This window comes from Sceloporus undulatus, chromosome 4 (genome assembly GCF_019175285.1).
Source record: "Sceloporus undulatus isolate JIND9_A2432 ecotype Alabama chromosome 4, SceUnd_v1.1, whole genome shotgun sequence".
NCBI classification, from domain to species: domain Eukaryota; kingdom Metazoa; phylum Chordata; class Lepidosauria; order Squamata; family Phrynosomatidae; genus Sceloporus; species Sceloporus undulatus.
The window spans coordinates 115,342,882-115,366,692 of NC_056525.1; the positions used below are offsets into that span (position 1 = coordinate 115,342,882).

At 41.5% G+C, this 23,811-nt stretch overlaps 1 protein-coding gene across 1 annotated transcript; it reads right to left on the minus strand.

Annotated features, from left to right (window-relative positions):
* Positions 1-8,009: 8,009 nt before the first annotated feature.
* Positions 8,010-13,314, minus strand: RGS2 (regulator of G protein signaling 2). Its single transcript, XM_042465489.1, has 5 exons — positions 13,164-13,314; positions 11,522-11,623; positions 11,342-11,403; positions 9,677-9,843; positions 8,010-9,086 (listed from the first exon to the last, which is right to left on the minus strand). Exons 1-5 carry the CDS (start codon positions 13,271-13,273, stop codon positions 8,892-8,894), a joined length of 636 nt encoding a protein of 211 aa, XP_042321423.1. The 5' UTR covers positions 13,274-13,314; the 3' UTR covers positions 8,010-8,891.
* Positions 13,315-23,811: the final 10,497 nt, after the last annotated feature.

The window sequence follows — 23,811 nt, forward strand, 5'->3', positions numbered from 1 at the left end:
TTTTTTTAAAAAAATAATAGTACTGTTGCTAGAATACACTTTCACTTAAGCAGTATTTCACAAATATCTATTTTCTCAAACTGTACTCCAAAAAAAGAAAAGAAAGAAAAAAAGAAAAGAAAAAAGAAAGGATTTTATAAGTAATAGAATCATAGAGTTGGAAGAGACCACAAGGGCCATCCAGTCCAACCTCCCCTGCCATGCAGGAACTCTCAATCAAAGCACACCCAACAGATGGCCATTCAGCCTCTGTTTAAAGACTTCCAAGCAGGGAGTTAATTAATGGGTTACAGAAATGTGCCCACCACAACATTTGTAGCACATCAAAGTTCTTAGATAGGTTCATCTGCCCAGCAGGTCACAGCTCATGTCTAAACCATGCTTCTAAAAAGAGAAAAGGGTAATGCTAAGGGTACCTCTGCAGATGAGGAGATCACACTATTCTACACTAATAAGAGTTGGACTTTCAGTGGTAAAATCAAGAAGTACATACAGAACACAAATGGACTGGGCTCTGTGGATGCCTGTGAAATATGACTCAATGAGGTATGGTGATTCCAAATTAAACATCTACTGTGGACGTAGCCCAGGACTGGAAACTTGCTTGCTTTATTTAGTTATTTATTAAAAATAAAAACAAAATTCTGTGTTTTATATTCCATTTAGAGCTTCCTTGCACAGAAATGCAGGCAGGGTGGGGCAGAGGAGAGAAGAGTTATGATCTCAAGTCTGGCAAAGAAAAGCAAACAACCAAAGCTGTGTGAGGTTCTATTTCCTTATTATTTTGGAAGAAATTGGTCACAGATTATGCAATGAACAAAACAATGCCGATGCTCCAAGATGAGGAGCTGATGGGAACTCAGAATTGGGGTAGTAACATCTGGAATGGAAATTACTGCATCATCTTTGCATTTATGTGTGCAGTGCATATGGTTTGTTTATATGCCCACACGTGCAGGAGCCAAAGAAAGATTAAACTGAGAAAGACTCAAAAGTATATATTGCTGCTCTGTTCTGCTTTAGCCATCCCTCACCTAGAATACTGTATCTGGTTGGTCATCCCTCATCTGAAATACTGTGTCCAGTTCAAGAAATATATTGACAAGATGGAACATGTTCAGAGAAGAGTGTCCGAATTGGTAAAAAGTCTGGAAACTAAGGCCTAGAGCTGGGTGTGGTTAGCTTGGAGAAGAGAAGACTGAGAAGCTGATATGATAGCCATCTTTTAATATTTGAAAGGAGGTCTGCTGCTCCAGAGACTAGGACACAAACCAAAGAATTCAAAGTCCATGAAAAGAGATTCTATAGTTTTCTGCGGGTTTTCCGGGCTATGTAGCCATGTTCTGGAAGAATTTATTCTTGACGTTTCACCTGCATCTGCATCTTCAGAGGGTGGTGACATGGAAGTGTGTAGGGTATACATATACTTGTGTGACCCTTGGTTGGACGGAAGTGATTTACATGTTAATCTGAGTGTTAGTCTGTTGTTGAATGGCAAGACTTTAGGGTGGGTGAAAATGTGAGGTGGATGTGCGTCTGTTTAATTAGCAATCCACTGTCTGCTGGGAAACCCACTGACTCTGAGTGGTGTTCATTTGCATGTATTGAGTCTGGATTTTGATGTTCTTCAGGATTGGTAGCCTAGTAGCCATGTCAGACTAATCTGATCTCTCTCTCTCTCTCTCTCTCTCTCTCTCTCGAAATTACCAGCTTGGTAGATGAAGGAGGGAATGCTGTAGACATAGCATATCTTAATTTCAGTAATGCTGTTGACAAGGTACCCCATGACACTTTTGCAAAACAAACTATTAAATGTGGATTAAATAATGAAACTGTTAAATGGATTAGTAATTGGTTGACTTGCTGAACCCAAAGGCTGCTCAGCAATGGCTCTTCTTCCTCCTGGAGAAAAGTGACCAGTGGAGTGCCACAGGGTTCTGTCCTGGGCCCAGTGCTATTCAACATCTTTATCAATGACCTGAATGAAATAATGGAAGGCATGTTTATGATATTTGCAGATGACAGCAAATTAGGAGGAATAGCTAACATCCCAGAGGACAGGATAAAAATACAAAATGGCCTTAATAGATTAGAAAGCTGGGCCAAAGCTTACAAAATGAATTTCAATACAGAGAAATGTAAGGTACTGACTGCAATTAAGGCAAAAATAAATAAATAAAAATGAAATGCATAGATATAGGATGAGGGACACCTGGTTTAATGAGACTATATGTGAAAAGGATCTAGGAATCCTAGTAGATCACAAGTTGAACATAAGTCAACAGTGTGATGCGGCAGCTAAAAAGGCCAATGCAATTCTAGGCTGCCTTAATAGAAGTATAGTGTCTAGATCAAGGGAAGTAATAGTGCCACTCTATTCTGCCTTGGTCAGGCCTTTGACCTAGCATACAGTTTCTATATGTGTGTTACTTATGGGAGATAATATTCCAACATTCTTTCTCAAGAGAGTTGAACGGTGTAACTTCTGAATGTGTAAATCAGTCCAAAAGAGTCATATATGTGGGGACTCAAATTCTAGTTTCAGTTTCTCAGAGACATTCAGTTGTGACAGGCTGGAAGGCATGATAATTTTTATGTGAGTTATAGCACCTAGGAGTAGAAGCTCCAGAGTGCAATGTCTGTTCTGACTGTGATCAACACTATCTCCTGGCTGTTTTTGCCCCTCTTCTCTTCAGCCATGTTATCTCATGCATCTTTTCCATCTCTTGTGACATGTTCTGTTGTAGAGTGCCAGCACTGCCTGCATAAACATTGACTTATAAGTCATTATTGGAACATCTGCTTTGTTTTTCGCTAGAAACCTGTGGCCCACCAACTGGAGCAAAATGTAAAATAGTGGCATTGTGTGTGTGTCCGGGGGAGAGATAATTAGGAAACAAGATGCCTTGTTGACACATGCTCAGCCCAGGAATTTGAAGCCACATAAAATCCAGCCATTCTTGGTTCCCCACCCTCCCACTTGGCTTTCTTCACTCTATAGTTTTCTCTTTACAGAAAATCTTTTTGTTCTTGTTGATGGGAGCAGGAAACTTGGACTGGTCTACTGCAAACAGTCCCAAGATCAGCCTGTAGATCCCCAGTCAACCTTGTGCCTATTCCTTGGTTTATTCTAGAGCTCAGTTCCATGGCAGTGCTGTTCTTTTTCTGCCAACTAGATCTTCAGTTCCCAGACCTGAGTTCCAGGCTTTCAACAGCTTTTTTTTTTCAGAGCATGGTGGCTGTAGAATAGTGGGAGCTGGAGTACTAAAAGGGTAGCTTTTTTTTGGCTTAGTATCTTTTCTCTGATCACCGATCAGAGAGGAGAAGAAAAGACGGAGCATTTATGTAGGCCACAAATGCAGATGTTTCCCATTTCTGCTTTTCAGTGATTCCATACTGTAACTCATTGTGGACACATTACATGCCACAGGTGCAGTAGCAAGACTAAGGCTAGCATCTTGTGAATATACATATTGAGATGCTTAATCTGTTAGCTGATCTACCAAGGACCATATCTACGTTAGCATGATAATATTCTTTCAAGTTCTCAGTCTGCACTATTTCATTTTTTTACAAACCAGAGATGTGACTGTTTCCCACCTGGGATTACCATTTCCCTCAGAGAGGAAACTGTGTGTTGTGCATCATGCAACACATGTGCATTATATTGTGCAACTAAATAGTAAATATGAATCACTTCTTCAGTATATGGCAACTGCAGCAAGAATATTGTGTGCTGAAACTTGGAAACGGATTGAAACACTGAGGATGAAAGAATGGATTGTTAAGGTTGCTGAGGCGGGTTACAAACTGCCATGAAGGTACGTGCGGAGCGCGTACTAGGGTTAGGGAGGTGCAGTGCTTCTGCACCTCCATAACCCTAATATGCGCTCTGCGCGTAAAAAATGACGGCGGCCGTTCCAGACGGAATCACTCCACGCCAGGGTGCCTAGGGCGCCCTTTCCGCGGACTAGGAAGGAGCTCCATTTCGGAACTCCTTCCTGGTTTGCGGCGGCGCTTTGCTTCGCTGGGCGCAGCCTTTAAATAGCTGCGCCCAGCGAAGCAATGGAGAAAGGGGCCAAGCGGCCCCTTTCTCCTTCTCCCCACCACCGCGGGGTGTCCTTGGGGCTTGAAGCCCCAGGGACACCCCTTTTCAGGCTGCGGGGAAGCGGCGTTTTGCTGCTTCCCCGCAGCCTGAAAAGTGGCGGATCTGGGCCTCAGCGGCTGCCGTTCTAACAGCTGAGGCCCCGATACCCCGGGGAAAGGGGCGGGTGCAGCCTGCCCCAAATGGGCGGTCTATAACCCGCCTGAGTTAGACCAAATAGCCAAATGAATGTGGATTCCAAATGAGAAGACAATTGAAGACTTTCCTTTCTTTAGAAAGATTGAAAACTGTTTATGCACTTTGATCAATAACAAACCTAATGATGTAATAATTATAATCTGTGGCTATGGCCCTACTGTATATTACTTGTTTTTTCTTTTGTCAAGATGCCCAGAACATAGGACTCGATTTTATATTTTTAATTGCAAGGATTAACAAAGTCCTTTATGAGGACTTTTCAGACACTTTTAGCTGTGGGCCATAAAACTTTTAAAATGGCCTTCAAGTACCGTTTAGAGTTGCTGTAATTCAGAATTAAGAATATTTTTGTTAGAGGCCTTAAGCTACAACAAACCTTTTAGCTGCCTCTGTCAAGTCTGACCCAGGTCAAGCTGGGCAATGTGAACACTTTTGACACAGCATTTCACTGGCTTGTGCTACTCTCCTTATTTTGTGGGTTTCTACAGGTTGCAAATGAAAACGGATGAAGGGAGTTTCAGTGAAATGTGCCCTCTAAAAGAGTGTTCTTGTAAAATCTGGGACTTGTCATGAGACACTGCAGTGGTTTATGTTATTATTGTTTAAATTAAATTATTGTGTTTTGTTCTTTTGCTAAGGCTACAGTCTTATGCAGTGAAGGATTTAAGATCCATTAGAACTGAGTAGCAGTAATAGGCTACAAATCTCCTTTTATTCAATATTCAATATCAAGACCACATCTAAATATCACGAGGGGCAGAATGAAAGAAGGGGAAAGAAAAGAGCTTGACAAAAATTCAATATAGATCTCACGTTGTAGGTCAGGGCTTCTGGAGGGCACTGGCCTGTGGGAATCATGCAGTCCTGAAAGTGTCAACTACAAATCCCATCAGCCCTGACCAGCATGATGGATGATGGGAATTATGACCAAACCACATCTGCAGGATTCCCAGTCCAGCTTTAGGGCTGTATTTTAAAATAAATAAAAAGAGAGGGAAATGTAGACTTTTACAGGGGAAAAATATTTCACCCAGCAAAGTAGAAACAGCAATGTGTTTTTCTTTCTGGCCACCCAGATGGTTGTTGAGAGTGAAAGCAAATAATATCTCTCTGCAGCAGGGATGGTTGTTATTCCTTTTATCCAGAGCAAGGTAACTGCCTCAGTTCCTTAATTTAGGATAGCATGAGTGGCTGTAAATATATTAGTTTTAAAATTATTGCATTTTCACTGCCAGTCAGAGTCACTTCCTTAATTGTCTGCCTCAGAGGTCTTTCGTCTTAGATACTATATACTTAAATGGCAATGGTACCATTTGATGTTCTGCAAGCAGCAAACAACATGGTGCCAGTCCTAGTCTACAGCTGCAACCTGCCATTGAGGCAATTGTGGTAGTGGTAAAACAGAGCGGGAAGGCCCTAAGAACTGGATTACATCAAGAGATTGAGTGTATGATCAACCAGATGTACCAGTGACACATATAAATTTGGACACAATTATGAGGAATTGCTCCTTTTTTGTTGTGTCCTGTCCAGAGCAGCCAATATTTCCAGGACTTTTAAAGTAGCAAGCACAATGGCATCATCTACACCCATCCCCTAGGATTCCTATTCCTCCCCCAGTTTATTTGCAATAGAGGGAAAGAAAGATCCATTAACATTACACCCCCCCCCCCAAACAAACCACACATCTTGGTGATGTTCTGCTAGAAATCAGAGCCAGAGCCATGTTCTGCTGAAATATCAGCACACAAAGGGATCTTGTAGCACTTTTGAGACTAACTGCAAAAGAAGTTCTGGGAAAGAAGTCTTCCCTGGTTAATCTCAAAGGTGCTAGAAGATCCCTTTGCACATTGCTAGAAATATTTGTTTCCCCCTGTAAATGCAGGTCATCACAGATACCTGCCCTTTTGGACTGTCCTTTTGGAAAGTGACTGTTCTGAGAGTTCACACTTTCATGTTTATCATTATTCTGTTGGCTTTGTGTTCTAGATCCAAGTGCTCCACTATCAAAGAATACAAATTTAGCTACTGTTTTCTAGACAGGAAATGACTTACAGCATCCTAAGTGGCAACAGAAAGGTACAAGGTGTTACTGCTATCAGGCCTGTCAGCTGGGAACAATCTGCCATGGTTTCCAGGCAACTGCATTCCACTTGGCAGGGCATGGATAAATCTCTAGTATAGAAATTAGGAGCAGTTATAGACACCACTTCAGACATAATCAGCATTGGAAGAGATCCCAAGGGCCATCCAGTCCAACCCCCTGCCATGCAGGAATACACCAAGTACTCCTGACAAATGGCTACCCAATCTCTGCTTAAAAATCTCCAGAGGAGACTCCCATCATTTTCTGAGGCAGCACATTCCACTGCTCAGCAGCTCTTACTTTCAGGAAGTTCTTCTTAATGTTTAGGTGGAATCTCTTTTCCTGTAGTTTGCCTCCATTTCTCCATGCCCTAGTCACTGGAGCAGCAGAAAACAAGCTTGCCCCATCTCAATGTGATACCCCTTCAAATATTTAAACATGCTCACCTCTTAAACCTTCTCTTCTCCAGGATAAACACACCCAGCTCCCTAGGCATCTCCTCATAGGGCATGGTTTCTGGTTAGCATCAAACATGTATAGAAAGAGCTAAAAATGGGTTCTATTTCTTACCCATATTGTACTCTACATCTCATGGCAAGATCTTTAGCATTTAAACTGTGGCTTCTAAATATTGGAATTTTGATGGCACAGGCAAAATGATTAAAAATCTAGTGTTCTCTTGCACTCTTAAGTCAGGCATTAGTTTTACAATAACTGGTAGATGCCGACCTTAGGTACCACTCCAGAGTACAGGTGGGAACTTGCATGGTTGAGATAGAACAGTATTGTTCTTGATATCAGCTTCTCCTGCAAAAACAGTATGTTTGGTAGGGTAAGTTAGACTGTTTCCGGACTTGTCAGCTTTTTATGTGGTTTTCTTTTGCATGAGAACCAATATGGTGTAGTAGTAGTAGTGTGGGTTTTGGATTATGACTCTGGAGACAAGGACTTGAATCCCTTCTCAGACATGGAAACCCACTGGATGACCTCTGGCAATTCTCATTCCCTCAGCTTCAGAGGAAAGCCATGGCAACCTCCCTCCCTGAACAAATCAGATCTGAAGGCTTTTTCTGGTTTTGATTGAATGTAGCACATCTTCCCAATCGGTACCAATTAAACTTAACAGCAGCCCCTCCACGGGATATCTCTATGCACAGTAGTATCAACACAAAATCCAGCTACACAAGAAATTACAGTAATGCTCACTAGTATGTCAAAAGTAGCTGCATAGGTAAATATGTATGACTGTGTTTTCTTGACACTGGATGATTGAAGGCTCTTAACAGGAGATATATTAGTAGGAAACATTATTTTTTTCATTTTTGCTGCAAAAATGGCAAAAGGAACCACTAGATTAGTGATTGAGAATAGTGGCTGCACATCTTCTGATTTGTCTTTGTTTTATCCCTCGTGTCTGCATCAGGGGTATTTTTGCTGCAGTGAAGTAACTAAAATATTGAACAAAACAACTCTTGGTCCTAAAGAAGCTAGACTGCAATTCCCATAATCTTACTCTGAGCTATGTGGAGTAAAGTTGGTGACGTACTGCAATCCAGGTTGCCCAGTGAAATATTTTATGGCCTTTTTTCTGCTGTGGTCCACACAAAGAGTGCAAGGATGTTCTACTAAAATAAAAATAATTTATTAAAACATCTCTCCAAAAAACACAACTTCACTGAAGTTTCTTTAAAAGTCAGCACATTCAGCATTGGTAGGTGTACAACACAACCAGAGTCTACATACATACACACAATACACAATTGTCATTTGAAGTTTCAACCCCATTCTGCTCCAAGCTGCTCTCAACACAGATAAAATTTGATCCCAGTTAATTAGATGGTCAGCATGCTGTTTTCTGAGTGAATCCTGTTTATATCTGCATCAAGTTTTATAGTGACATTGGAATTTGTCTGAGTCACACAAGGAAGTCTACAACATCTGAGCACAATTGCATGATCTGCAGAGAACAGGACCTGCGTAAGAAAGTCCTAGAGAGCAGATATTACATGCTGCCCGTTGTTAAGGAAAAACATAGCAGCAGCCAATTATTTAGAGCATTTTTCAAGAAGATGTCAGTCTGAGCACAGCCACCCCAAATCTTGTTTACTTTTTGCAGATGGGGATTAGATCTGATCTTGCTTGCTCTGAGAGTCAGCACATCCAGGTTGATGAATGGGAGTTGGATGACCCTCCAACAGTTTAGTACTGCATAAGACACTCCTTCCCTATGCATAGTTCTCGGTATGGAAAATGAACTTCTCACAACTGGCCAGCAGTTTCGCTTGGTTCTTCCTCTTAAGATTTTAATACTGCAGCTTACTACAGAAGTTGAAAGCTGCCAGTGCCAATATGCCCATCCAACTGGAAAAAAGATTACATTTGGGCGAGTCTCCTGTACATTCAGTTCATCAAGTCCACCAAGCCTCCAGAGACACATCTTCTTCCTTTTTCATGAACAAAATGGTTCTTCTTTGGTTTCTCTTTGCTGTTGCACTTGGGAATTCATGTCCCCTGTGGCTCCCTGCTGATAGATGACTTTTTACACAGTTCTTGATAGAATTCAGACTCCAGGAAACGTGGGTATGAGTTATTCTCCATTAAGTTGTAAACCCTTTTCTGGGCTGCACTGAAGCAAGTGTGGGTAGCCTCATTAAGGTTTTGGGCAATAGTGTTCTTGGTTTGGAAGTCTATGTTGATCTGAAATAAAAAAATATGAATTGTTATCATATGTGTTTTGTGATGAAGATTCAATTCAACTGATTACTAGATAGTGGGGACAATCAATGATGCACTGCCTCAGAAGGCTAGATTATGGAAGTAGCATTTTGTTTTCACACCCAACAATAATGTTATCCTCTTTAAGAATTCACCAAGGGTCAGGTCCCATCACCCCTAGCTAGTGTGGCCAACAGCTGGGAGTTGTAATCCAAAACATGTGGAGGGCACCAGGTTGCCTTTTCTAAGTTAGAGTCAATAAACCTCTAACTTAGATGTTCCAGCTTAGGCAAAATCAGGATGCAAAATAAAGCATTTTTGTGGGCAAGCAAAACTTGCCCTATATAAAATGATCAGAAAATGGGAGCATAACAAGAACTTGCATTTGACACAAATGTACTGGAACATTGCTCTCCCCCATACTTCTACATACTGGTGTGCCCACAATTTTACAAGTGGAATTCCCTTTTAGGAACAATTCTAATTATATTGCCACCAAGTCTTGGAGCTCCAATTTCTGAGAAAGTAGCACACTTTTCTATGTACTTTTCTATGTGGCGAGTTCTGCTCACCTCTTTGGGAGCTTCCTTTTCAATAAAGTCACTATAAATCTTCTTAGCCTTGGCGTTAAGTTTCTGTGGTGACTTAATTTTCTTGAAATCCTCACAAGCCAGCCAGAAGTCAATGTTCTCTTCACAAAACTCAGATTTCAGGAATGCCCTGAAAGCTGCCAGACCATCTGCAAAGAAAGGTGAAAGAAACAGATTAGTTCAAACTATCTTAGGAATGTTGTGTGTCGATAGACATACTTCTCTCCCTTTCCCAAACGCATGTCTTGTTCTTTCTGTATCTTGTCTGAATTGTTTAAATAAAATGTACTGGAACATTTTTTAACTGAGGCAAGTCCTCTCAAACAGCTGTCCTATTATTAACATGTTTAAATACAGAATCCCACAATTTTAAAAGTATGTTCTTTCCCAATACGCTAATAAAAAACCTTGAAATGAAAAGGGGAAGAGAAATTCTTAATGCAGTTTCTCTGCTGTATTTTAACCTTCAGACTGGAATAAATGTTTATAGCAGAGCTATAAACTTCTGGAAGACAACTGCAATGGAAAGGGTGAGTCAAAGTCCACTCTGCAGTAAGTGAGTTATAATTAATGAGCTTTCTCCTCACTTCTTTCCAATTTGTTTAGCAAGTAAAGCATTTTGCTTGCATAGCTGCAAAGTGAACTGACATGACACAAAGCTTGGAAGAAGCTTACAGGCCTTGAAAGTGACATGACATTAGCCAGGGCGTGAGCTCCAAACATTGAAAGAATTTTGAATTAGACCATGGATGGGCACCTTGCAGTCCCAAAATTCTCCCAGATTAGGAGGGATTGTGGCAATTTTATGGTCTTTTTAAAGTTCCCAGCCCTTCCTTTCAAGGTTGGAAAAAACTACATCTGAATATGGCACAGGAGGGAAGGGGAAGTCATTATATGATTCTAAATACACTTTACCAGCTGGACAAAGTTTATTCATTCCCCTGAGGTAGAGGACATCAGCTGAAATTGGAGAACAGCTGGTGTCCCATGGCCACCAGCCATCTGGAATATGGCCAGCTGGGAGATCAGAGATTGCCTACCCAGGATCTTCACAGATCACCAGATAAGTGCTACAAGGCACAGGAAACTAACGGAGTTTAAAGGGGTGGATTTGCTACCAACTGTTGAGTATATTATATTCATCAATAAAGGGAATGGAAGCTAGGACAGGTACAGCAAGAGGTGCAAATGGATGCTTTACTTTCCTATGCAGCTCCCCCCCTACAATATGTTTTTTTAAACAGACAAACTTGAGTACACATCAGAATCCTGCCTTGCCACATGCAAGCAACTCTACAGGGAGGAACAGATACTCCAGCTTACAAAGCTCCAAAGGAATGCAAGGCCAGCTAAAAATACAGGCTAACTATAGGGAATGCCACCGAAAAACAGCAGTTCCACAGGCCAGCTCTTGCCATGGGAAGTGCCTTGCAGCTATGCACAAACAAAGTGCTTTCTATGAATGCGGCTTCTAACAGTCTCAAATGCCAATTTTTTTTTAAAGCAAACTGCAGGGTAAATGAGCAATTCAGAATTAAGATGATCTGCTCATCCTCGTTTTATAAGGTAAAATTTCTGAGAAAATGCAAAAAATAGGTTAAAGACACCCATGTCTTTATGTGTTAAAGGGCAAGTAAGGCAACTTACACTTGCTAGCTAGAAGTTCGTCAAATGCTTCCGACCACAACTGGGCTTCTTCTGGAGAAGGTCTGTAGAAAGAAGAAACAAAACATAATTTTAAGAAAATGCACTGCTATGTGGTCTGATAAATCAATAGATGAAAGATATCGAAAGCTCTACTGGGGTGGAAAAAAAAAGGAATAATACCTAAAACATGCTTTTTGTTGTCCTTTCTTGTTAGCCTTCGCATTGGTAGAACTGGAAGAGTTCTGCAGGAAATAACTCAATCTTGCTTTCCAATCTTTTATGCTAAAATGAGAAAGGGGAAAAAATCAAGTTTAGTTTGAAAACTGAGCCATTTTGTTTGATAAAACATTTTAAAAAACTGCAAAAAAGCCTAGGGCTAGAATAGTGCTTACTTAATTCAAACCCTGAACTTTTAGTGTATAATCTTTGCCCTGTCCTTTCGGTATTTTTGGAAGCGGAGCAACTGCAGTGACTAAGAAGCAGTTCTTATCCAGTGGTTACAAAGGCATGATCTGAGACTGAGAACACTATTTTAGGAGCATGCTTCCCCTTTCATGTACAATACTTGCTCTGTGAAGGCAAGTTCTGAAGTCCCTGCTAGCAGAAAGCTAGGAGATACACAGGGTTATGAATAAAATCATGACTACTTGTGAAATAGTACCTTTTTACTCAATGGGACCAACTCCAGAAACCCTCAACATACAGAGTATCTACTGTATTCTCTTCCTTTCTTGGACTTTGGAAAGGACCTGCCAATCCTACAATGCTTCTGCATGGTGCAATTTGATTTCACAGCAGTACAAATATTGTACTGTGCCATCTTTAGAATACAGTTCTGCAAAGGACAGCCAGCCAAGCCATCCTTCTAATCCTTGGCTCCAGCCACAGTATTTGTGCAAAGTTTTAAATGACTGTATGCAATGTCCAACAGTCAATAAAAGATCACTTATCTGCAGGAATTTTACCAATTTGCAGTTTGCAAAAAGGAAATACCATGCAAAAGTTGAAGGACAGCAATGTATTTTGTGTGCAAGAGAAAGCCAGACCATGTTCCCATCCACCTTTGCTAATGGAAAAACAAATAAACTCTAAACTGATTTGTCCCAGAACAAAGGAAACAGCCTTTGAAAAGGATCATAGGTATCTCTCCAAGGAGGCAGCAGCTTTTCCTTCCTGAGCCCTATCTGCAGATGAGAACATTTACAGAGCAGAGTTTCCAAGGGGGTTCTTTCCCCTCCAAACAATCCTTCTCTGTAGATGCACCCCTTTGACCCAAAAGTGCTGCAAGATCCCTTTGCCACAGAGTGACCAGACAAAGCACTTTGCATGGAGGACATGCATGGAAAAGTGTAGGAGGTGACAAAACAGAAGCTAAACACACTCATAGGAATATAATAAACCCATGTTCTTTAGCCCTGCTCAACATGGAGGGCATTTTGAGGTTGAAATGGAAGGCAGGTCCTGCAAAAAGGAGGACCAAGTCTGGCCACCCTGCCTTTTGAGCACTGATTCCCAGGCTGCAATCCGCACTGCATTAGCAACCCAGTTTGATACCCCTTTAACTGCTATGTAATTCTGGTAATTGTAGCCCCAGAACTGGGAGAAAAAGTCACATCTCTCACAAAACTACAAATCCCAGATCCCACAGCATTGAGCCAGGGCAGGTAAAGCAGTGTCCAACGTGGATTAATTCTGCAATGCAGACTCAGCTTAACATTGTTGTCCTTGGACTCCACAACTCTCTCCCCACACTGGTATTACACAATAATACACAATTATAATAGGAATGATCAAATGCATCCCTCTGTCTATGGGAACTCACAGTGTTTTCTTCATCTTCCCCTTCTTCTCCTCTGTGCTCTGGCAGAGGCTGGCGTTTTTCTCCATTGGGCTGCAGTTGTGCTGGAGAGCCAGGAACATGGCACTCTGCATACTCCCAAAGCAATCAAACCCTCCTCTCTCAAGTTGGGCTCCCAGGCATTTGGAGCAGCAGCCCCGCAAGCCCCTTTTATAGAGGAAGGAAGAGGGGCGGGGTCGGAGGACACGCCCACACGCCCCTCCTGATTGGCTGGGTCCAGACAGAAAGAGGGGAACCCCCCCAAACAAGGCGCGCGCCCCCGCCGCGTGCTCACAAGTACAATTGTGACGTAGGTGCTGCTTCTGCTGTTGCTTTTTTGCTCAGGCACTGCTTAGCTCTTGCAAGCCTTGGGGTTTATTTTGGCTTCCTCCTCCACTTTATTTATTTCTCTTTAGGGATTTTTTGTTTTATTTAAAGCAACAATTATATATGTATGTATGTATGTTGCATTTCTGGCTGTTAAGTGAAAATGAATAAAAATAAATAAAAATAAATAAATAAATAAATAAAAATGTAAACTAGATATATAGGTTTGCTCTTAATGTTCTGGGTGCAAGTTGGCCCTTGCAAGCCTTTCTTTCTTTCCTAGGGTTATTCTTAATTTTTTTAAAAGCAACTGAAAAAAAAAGTTGCTTTTCTGACAGATGAGTGGCAAAACATAAAATGAGTAAATAAATATTTTAATAATAATAATAATAATAATAAAAATAGACCTCATCCTTGCAAAGTAGATCTACATTTGCTGCTAATGCAAATTAGACCTAGGTTTGCTCTGAATGCAAATTACACCTGGATTTGCTTTTAATGCAAACTAGATACTGAATGTTCTGGGCACAGCTTGGCTCTTGCAAGCCTTTTTCTCCCCCACTCTCTCCAAGGATTTGGTTTTTATTTTATTAAAAGAAGCAGTTTTTTAAAAGTTGCTTTTCCAGACGTCAAGAGGAGGGGGGGGGGAAATTACAGATATCACGCCTGCAACCTAGATATAGATTTCCTTTTGCTCTGAATGTTCTGGTACAGCTTAGCTCTTGCTGTCTTGCAAGCCTTTTTTTCTTTCTTTATAGGGATTTTTCTTTTAAAGAACCAGAGTTTTTTAAAAGTAGCTTTCCTGGCTGTTAAGAGAACCCCCCCCCATCCAAAAAAAAATGACATCATGTCTGCAATTAGATATAGCTTTGCTTTTGCTCTGAATGTTCTGGGTACTCCCCCCCCCTTATTTTTCTTAGGCAGATTAATGTCAAAGGCCATATATGGTCTTAAGAAGAAGCCACTTTTATGGGGAAGGGCTGCAGGGCTGTCTTGCAGCTGGAGGTGCTGAATACAGTATTGGCAAAATTTAGCCCTTGCATGCTTTGGAGGTTTCAATCAGCAAAGAGAATTTGGGCTTGTGATCTCTGGATTCCCCCCCCCCCCGATGGAGTTTGGGGTGTATGTGTCTGTAGCAGTTGCTGCTGTGTCCCTTCAAGTCAATGCTGACGTATGGTGACTTTAAAAGGCAAACTTATCGTGGGGTTTTCTTGGCAAGATTTGTTCGGTTGTGTGGGGTTGCCATTGCCATCCTTTGGGGCTGAGAGAGTGTGACTTGCCCAAGGTCACCCAGTGGGTTTCATGGCCGATCGGGGAATCAGATCCTGGTCTCCAGGGTCATATTCCCAGAGGCTAAAAAAAGGAAACGAATGAAATGAAAAGAAAAAGCGACTCCTTCCCATCAGTTTCATTGTAGTTTTGGGAAGCGATGGCTAGCCTTAAACAGATTCTCAAAGGGGTTGTTGTAGTGGTGTGTCTTCAAGCCGCTTCTCATTTATGGTAACCCTAAGGAGAACCTATCATAGGGTTTTCTGGGGCTGAGAGGGTGTGACTCACCCAAATGGGTTTCATGGCTGAGTTGGGAATTGATTCCTGGTCTCCAGACTGGTAGGTCCGACATTCAAACCACTATGTCAAGCGGGCTCAGCGACCTCCCAAAGGTACATTAGGAAAATCGGAGTGATGAAGGCAAATAAAGTCCATCGCATGTAGTAGGACTTCCAAGTGAAGGAGTGGGTTGTAATCCTGGACACACTGAATCCAAAAGAATCTATGGAAGTATGCTGAAGTCTACAAAAGCTCATGCTGCCAACGTCTTTCTTTCCGTTAGTCTCAAAGATGCTACAAAATCTTTCCACATACTGATTCTACAGACTAACACAGCTATATCTTTGAATTCTAACAGTGACTCAAGAGTAAGTCTGACTAAAGCCAGTGACACCTCTGAGTAGATGTGCATAACATGCTACTGTTGATGCCTCTCTCTGCTGCCAGATGCCCCTTGTTATAAAGCAGGCATTGTGGAAATGCAGTGTTCTGAAAACTAGGGCTACATCCACACTGCAGGAATTTTAGCTTGTGATCTGTGGATCCCCCCTGGTGTCAAACCAGATTATTCCTGCAATGTGGATGCAGTCTATGCTTGAATAGCCTAGAATGCTCTGTGTGTGTGTGTTTGGCTTTTTTTTTTTTTGCTTGTTTTTATCCTGTGTTAATGATCCAGAAAAGACTTGAGGAGGTGGCTGTGGCAAAGGCATTGGTCTTGTACCTTGAAATATGGGACTTAATGTTGATTTTGGAAATACGTAGCTTCTTTTTTTCATTGGTGCATAACAGCTTCTTCAACAAGCGAGTTTCTGCTGTTGGAACAGATACCAAGGGACAGATGTTGAGTACTGAGATGTGAAGCTGCCTTGAGTTCATTGCTATTATGTGCAGAAGACAACAGCATTGCTATCTCTTTAGTACTTCAGTGCCCAAGCATTTTTTCCCCCTCCTCCTCAATCCATGCTCATGAATCTTTAGCACATTCTGCATAGGGAGCCTGTATGTTGACCTAACTGCAACATTGCAGGTTGAGTTCTGCAGAGACATAATGCCTAATATTACCCTGTGAGCTTATATGGGAAAATGCTCTGTATTAGGCACTACCCAGCTATGCTTGAAACAGAATACTAGTTCTTGTGTGCCTTCAAGTTTCTGATTTATGTCAATTGTAAGGTGACGCTAACATGGGGTTTTCTTGGCAAGTTTCTTCAGAGGGATTTTCCATTGCCATCCTCCAAGGCTGACAGAGTGTGATATGTATATCACAGGCATAAATTTATCCTTCAGTTTTTTTTTTAAAAAAACCCCGCTAATCTTATCTCACAGCCTTAACAGGCCAGCATCAAATACCGGCATCAGAGTGGAGTAGACACCTACATACCAGTGGGACACTGTGCACCCCACCACACAGCGAGTGGCATCACGGCACTCCTCTGGCACTGTGTCCAGATGACACAGTGCAAAGCAGTGCTGAAAAGCTGCGGTGTTGCAGACTATGACACCCTTTCTGTGGTGCAAAAAGGAGCCGCTTTTTGTGGCTCCTTTTTGTGCCATGGAAAGGCCAGATTGGTGCTGCAGCATGTAGTTGCCACAGCTCCGATCCAGCAAAGACAGAAGTGGCTGCAGGCGTTCAGCCCCTCTGTCTTTGCTGGATCGGGGCTGTGGCAACTACATGCTGCAGCACCGATTTGGCCTTTCCACTGCACAAAAAGGAGTCATAAAAAGCGTTCAGCCTCTCAGTTTGTTTTCCCAAACTTTGAATATTCATCAGCTAATAAAATCCTGTTTAAAAAGTAGATGGGGAGTGTTGCCTAAATTCTATTGATAGTCCAAACTAGATGGAGCCCATTACATCAGTAAGATTTACCTACATGTTGATGCACCATTCCACAATTGATGCAATAGGTCTACTCTAGTCAGGACCAACTAACAAGATCTCAGTCTCTGTGTGTAACCTCAAAGCCTCTAATTGTCATTTACTTTGTGCTTGCTGCATCTGCTCTTACTATCCAGATGATTTCCTGCTATGAAGATCTTTGGCCAGCAGGGTTTGATCAGGGACCATTTTGCAGTCTCTTTTCTAGCTTTAGTTCATGTCTGTCCTGATCATTCATGTAATTGCCCTTTCCCTTTCATCCTTCTGGAAAAGAAAGAGTTGCTGTGCTCCATACCAGTTTGCAGGGCAGGATAGTGTGGGTAAGGCACTCTTCTGAACCACAAACTACCTTTGGTGTTCTGTTCAAGTTTACTTGCCACTTGAAGGATATATAAAAAAACCCTTAAAGGATACACAAAAGGGATACATAAAAAGAGGAAATGCACAGAAATGTTTATTGCTGATTATGTGCATTAAAACCATGCTGAAGCCAAATCCCCCTTTGTCTCTCTGTTTCTTCCCTTGCTCAAAAATAAGTGCAGGGACCACATTTGGATTCGGACACTTGTGAGCACAAGGGTAGGGGGAGAGGTTTGGATCTTCACTTCTCCTGGTGTTCCGATCCAGATTGGACTGTCATATCTGCAATTGCCAAAAAAGGAGTCATAAGGATGGGACATAAATGGATCCCATGTAGTTTATGGAGATAATGTCCATGCTGCCAGTGCATTGTACTCAAAGCAACACCTCCCAGAGGTTGAAGCTTTGAAAGCTCTGGAAATGGCTTTGAATGTAATCTTCTAGCAATGGTTGAGCAATGTGTCTTACTGGTATGAGGTGACAAAACTTGGAAGTGAGAACAATCACACACTGATTAAGAGCTGATAAACCAGTTTAGCTTAAAATAGAAAGAGCCTGAAACCCAGCCCAAAGCCTTGCCTTAAATAGGACAAATGGAGAGCTTGGATACCTGCACGTAATGAAACACAGTTCCCTATCATTCCACGTTCCTGCTAGCCTGACAGAGGCCTCACATTGCTGGCTTCTTCAGTGTCCTTTTGCCTTATTACATTTTTCATGGTTATCTCTATTTGAGTATCCCTTTAGCTTCCTTTATTTTTGAAGCACTGCACAATGGGTTACTGTTATAAGGCTGAGTCAGAAGATGTGACTAACTGTGGTGAATCTTATTGCCAGGTGGGCTACAGATTTGCACCCTCAATAAATGTGTTTAGGTAGCACTAAATAGCACTGGAATTAATTGTGTTTAGGATCAGGTTGCAGATCCAGTGGCTTATTGTTATTGCTGTTCTTACTAGGCTTGCTAATCATTATTCTGTTCTATTCTGGTATTCTTAGTGTTGAACTACAACTCTGGAGACCAGGCTTTGATTCCCAGCTTGGCCATGAAACCCATTGTGCAGCCTTGGGCAAGTCCCCTTGTGATGCCTCAAGGGAAGACAATGGCAAACTTCCACTGAAGAAATCTTGCCAAGAAAACCCTATGATAGGTTCATCTCCTAGCTTTGCCATGTAAACTCACTAGCTGACTTTGGACAGGTTACTCACTCTCAGTCTCAGAGGATGGCAATGGCAAACCCCCTCTGAAGAAACTTGCCAGGAAACCCCCATGGTAAGTTTGCCTTAGGGTCATCGTAAGTCAGAAATGCCTTGAAGGCACACAGCAACAAAGGGTCACCATAAGTCGGAAACGATTTGAAGGAGCACAACAACAACAACAACAACAAATTCTCAGTGGTTCCAGATGGCTTGATTTAGCCACCTTTTCATTTTTACATGGTGCATCCTGCCTAGTATTACACTGAAGTCTTGTAGGCTATTAAAAGGACGGCTAGCCTCAACTGCAGCTAGGAGGGCAGCTAGGTAAGACCATAAAGATCTACTGATGGAGACAGTGGGAGCACAAAAGAAAAATGTTGCCCATATCAGGAGTTGATCCTGGTTATTGTAAGCCATTAGAATTTTAATTAGACTAGGCACATTGCCTGTGAGCCACACACAACAGCCTCTTGACTGTTTCTGTCACTCCTGCTGTCCTGTTGGTCTCTAAATATTTGCCCTTTTCTCTTCCCTCCTCCTGGAAAGAGTTGGTGTGCCATGCCAGTCTGCAGGACAGTATAGTGTGTGAAGCCACTCTTCTGCACCACAGACAACCTCTGTTGTTTCTGCTCAGGTTTTGCTGGCAACTGCACTCATCGTGGAAGGAGCTTCCACAGTCATAAAAAAAAATTGGTGGTGCCCAGTGGGTTGAACAAATCCTGTGCTTTCTATTCCGCTTGCTGAAAGGGCAGCAGGAGGACATGGGAGAGTGGCAAGGGGTGCAGAATTAAAGCAGTTTGAAACTACTTTAACTGTCATGGCTCTATCCTGCAGAATCCTGGGATTTGTAGTTTGGTGAGATATTCAGCATGGACTGTCAGACAGATCTGGTGCCCCACAAACTACAAATCTCAGGATTCTGTAGGATAGAGTCCTGACACATAAAGAGATTTCAAATTGCTTTAATTCTGCAAATGTGGATACACTCAAAGCTAAGGAGGCATAGGTGTAAGCAGATCTGCTTTGAAGCTTCAAACTGTGGATAGCATGGCATCTATAAGTGAGCACTGAAAGGACGATGTTCCTCCATCAGCTCCATTATGGGTGACTTCAGTGTGTCTCATGAAATTTCATTTTTCTTAAAAGCAACTAGATAGTGACTATACAAAGGGCACTGGAAAGTGTGTCATCATGCTCATTCTTCTTTAAAGTAACTTTTCAAGTTCTGCCCCAAACTTGCTCATAGGGTTGTTGAGAAGTCACAGTGTGTCACCCTGGTTGCCATGGAGCATGGTATGATACAGCGTACAGGGTAAATTAAACAACCATAATATGTTCAAAGAAATAACTGGTAAGAATAAGAAACGCACTGACGTTTTCATCTTGCTCCAGTGGTGCTGAATTATGAAGATGGAGCGTCATCAGAGGATATCAAACAGAGATAAATTTGGACATCATGAACTTTCTGGAAGCAAGTCTTTCTTTGAGAATGCTTGCTTGATAACTGGAAACAAATGGAAAATCAGGATATTCCTATGCACACTTGGCATCCTTTGATGAATGGAAACTCTTGCAATACCTTATATATTTGTCTTGTCTTTTTTTATTACAAGCCTCTCTTTTATTGCTTTCTTTCAATTAACTATAAAATTGGAAGTGCCTGTGAAAGAAGACTCTCACCATTTTTTACAAGCTCAAAACAGAGGAAAAAGCAAACACACACACATACAGTGACGTCCACTGAAAATAGGATTATAAAGGTGTTTTTGTAGAAGTCTGCTTGAACACTACTTGATTAAAATAGAATTATATGGGCTCTCCTGGCCTTGGTCAGAGCTTTTAAATTAAAATTATATGGCAATAACATTGCTTGTTATAAATAGGCTATTGCAGTTTTACTTTGGGCAGTCTAACATATATTCCCATTGGCTCTACTTTCTGGAATTCAAATATTTATTAATTTGTTTTAAATAGTCTCTTTTGGGGGGTAGGGTGGGATGGAAACATTTGACTGATATTTTGGCAAAAGAAGCTGCATGACTCTAAATTTAGAGTCTTAAAACATAAATTCCAGGCCTGTGCATGTCTACTCAGAAGTAAGTCCCATGGTATTAAATGGGTCTGATTCCTAGGTAACTATTCATAGCTTTGCATCATATGTACACATATTCAGGAATAAGCAAATTTAATGTGGTGTACATCCAACCATGGGCAGTAAAAAGAACAAATAAATGGGTCCTAGAACAGACCAAGCCTGAATTTTCCCTGGAGGCAAAGATGACTAAACTGAGGTTGTCACACTTTGGTCACATCATGAGAAGACACGACTCATTAGAAAAGACAATAATAATAGGAAAGTGGATGGAAGTAGAAAGACAGGAAGAACACATGTTAGATGGATGGACTCAACTAAGGAGGTCACTGATATGAATCTGCAGAAATTGGGAAGAGGAGTGGAGGAAGGGGGTCTTGGAGATGTTTCATCCACAGGGTCACCATGCGTTGAGATCGACTCAAGGGTGGTTTACAACAACAAACATCCAAGTCCTACTAGGGGATGCACTTTTTAAAATTTGTAACATGATTTAAGTGATGAATAAACAAACTGGTAATTGAAATCTTTTATGTCAATTGTGGGAGATGTTTTCTTGCTGAAATATAATTTCAGCTATGTGTATGAGCAATATCAACAGTTTTGAAAATAAAGGGATAAAGGGAATAAAACCTCCTGATGGGCAGTAAATTATTCATAAGTACTGTGAAGGAGACCCTGAATCTGTATTCTCACCATAAACATTTTTTATAAAGTACTAAAAGGTAAGGATGAATAAATTACTCTCCCCCCTCCCCATGTTAGAGGCTTTCTCTCCTTTAGTTCCTGCCTTGCTCTGATGTTGTTCCTCCACAGAAAGGACACCACACAACTAGAAACCTGCAGAGGTTTGTTTTGAAGTAGCCCTGAAAGCCTAATTCTAGCTTTACTCAACAATCCCCTCTACTGGTAAAGCATTATATTACAGATTTAAAGTAGTTTAACACAGTTTTAACTCTTTGTAGAAAACCTAAGGAACTGTAACCCTTGCAAGGTATATGTTTCGGCAGCTTTGTTGTTCTTGTTAACTGCCCTCAAGTTGATCCCAACTCATGGTGGCCCTGTGGATAAGACCCCCTGTCCTCCACTGCTCTGCTTAAGTCCTCTGAACTCAGGCCTGTGGCCATCTAGATTGAGTCCATCCATCTGGCATGTGGTCTTCCTCTCTTTCTACTACTTTCTACCTTTCCTAGCAATATTGTTTTTTTCTAATGAGTCATGCCTTCCCATGATGGGGACAAAGTACAATGGTCCACATTTGAACATCTTGGCTTCCAGGGAGATTTCATGCTTGATCTGCTCTGGGACCCATTTGTTTGTCTTTTTGGCTGTCCATGTGGTCCCCAGCACTCTCCTCCAGCACCACATCTCAAATGAGTTGATTTTCTTCTTATTTGCTTTCTTCACTGTCCAGCTCTCATATCTGTACATGGTGATGGAGAATATAATGGCTTGGACGATTCTAACTTTATTGCTCAGATGTATATATTTACTCTTTAGGGTCATGTTTAGTTCTTTCATAGCTGCCCTTCCCATTCCTAGCCTTCTTCTGATTTTTTTTTTAAACTGCAGTCTCCATTCTGAAAAGTGTTTGATCCAAAGTAAGGGAACAAACTATTTCAATCTCTTCATTATCTAGGCTGAATTTATGTAGATCCTCTGTGGTCAGATAGTATAAAATGCTATTGTTATTTGCTACCAAGTGATCTTGGATGTATGACAGCCCTCCAAATGGGAGACCTTCATGGGCCCCCAGTCATCAACTGCCCTGCTTAGATCTGAAACTAAGGGCTGTGGCTTCCTTTACTGAATAAATCCATCTGTAAAATGGTTTTCCTCTTTTCCTTGTAAAACATACAAGAAAAGAAATAATATAAAACATATAAGTAGATAATGAAAGCTGCATACATGTCAGTGAGAGCCAACGTGGTGTACTGGTTTGAGAGCTGGACTACAGCTCTGGAGACCAGGGTTTGGTTCCCCACTCACGATGGAAACCCATTGGGTGACAAACTCTCAGCCCCAGAAAATCCTGTGACAGAGTTTTTCCCTAGGGCTGTCATAAGCTGGAAATGACTTGAAGGTACAACAGCATCAACAGAAAAAACAACTAACAAAATGTCAGTAGACTTCAGCACTGCACAGAAGTAACAGTATATAGTCCATGGATCTTACTGGGCTAAGCTAACTCTGCCTGGGGGCACATTTATTTCCCGATGGAGGATGTGGGGCCTATTTAATAATGTATTCAACAGTAGAGTGTATCACCTTTCCATTTAAGCTTGGTCACCCTGCCCCACATTACATTCAGGTCATTTCAAAATTACTAGCTAGGTGTTTTCAGTTTGGTCATCAAAGCTATACCAACGAATGCAATGAACTATTCAAATTATACTGCTAAAGCTGTTTTCCACCCATTCAAAAAGATCTTCTACAGCCACCTACTAGCTGGATATTATTTTTTGTACATTGGCAGAAGGGGAGAACAAGGCAGTGTGCAGAGAAACCCAAGAAAGGAGTAAGTGTTAGGTTTTGTGCACACTAACTTATTCTTTTCCCCTTCTGCCCATGCACAGAAAATAATGTCCAGCTAATAGCTGGCTGCAGAAGATCTTTATTGAATGGGTGGGAAACAGTTTTAGCAGCTTGGAATCACGTGTGCTTTAGACAAAGCCAACTGTGCACATCATGAGCCCCCAAAACCCACAACACAGCTACCAGTGGTGGGGTTCCCTGCTTAAAGTAGTGGTTTTTGTGTGTTCTTCCTCATTAAGAACTTTTGCCCTCTTGTTGCCTGGCCACAGCCTTCTTACCGTACTCTGATGTTGCCTAGCTATATGTGTTACAGTTTTCATCTGTGAAATGTTGGTGGGTATATCATCTCTGGATAGAGTAACTTGCTAGCAACCCTATTCATTTGTATACAGCTTAAACTTCATCACACAGTTAGATATCTTTAAAAAACAAACACACACTAGGTTGTTTATTTAGTACCCTTGGGGGATGTATACACTTATCCTGTCATGATATCATTGCATAGCTGGAGAATTTTGCTAAATATGTTTAACTCATCTGGATTTGAATTAGAAACCTCATGGTCTAAGACTGGAATATAATTCAGTGAATTACCTTGGTTGTGAGGTTCAAAACTCTCTAAAGGAGCAGAAGGATGTTGTGCTGTACAGCATCGACACCTGTGACTGGAAGACAGGGTGGAGACCCCAGATTTG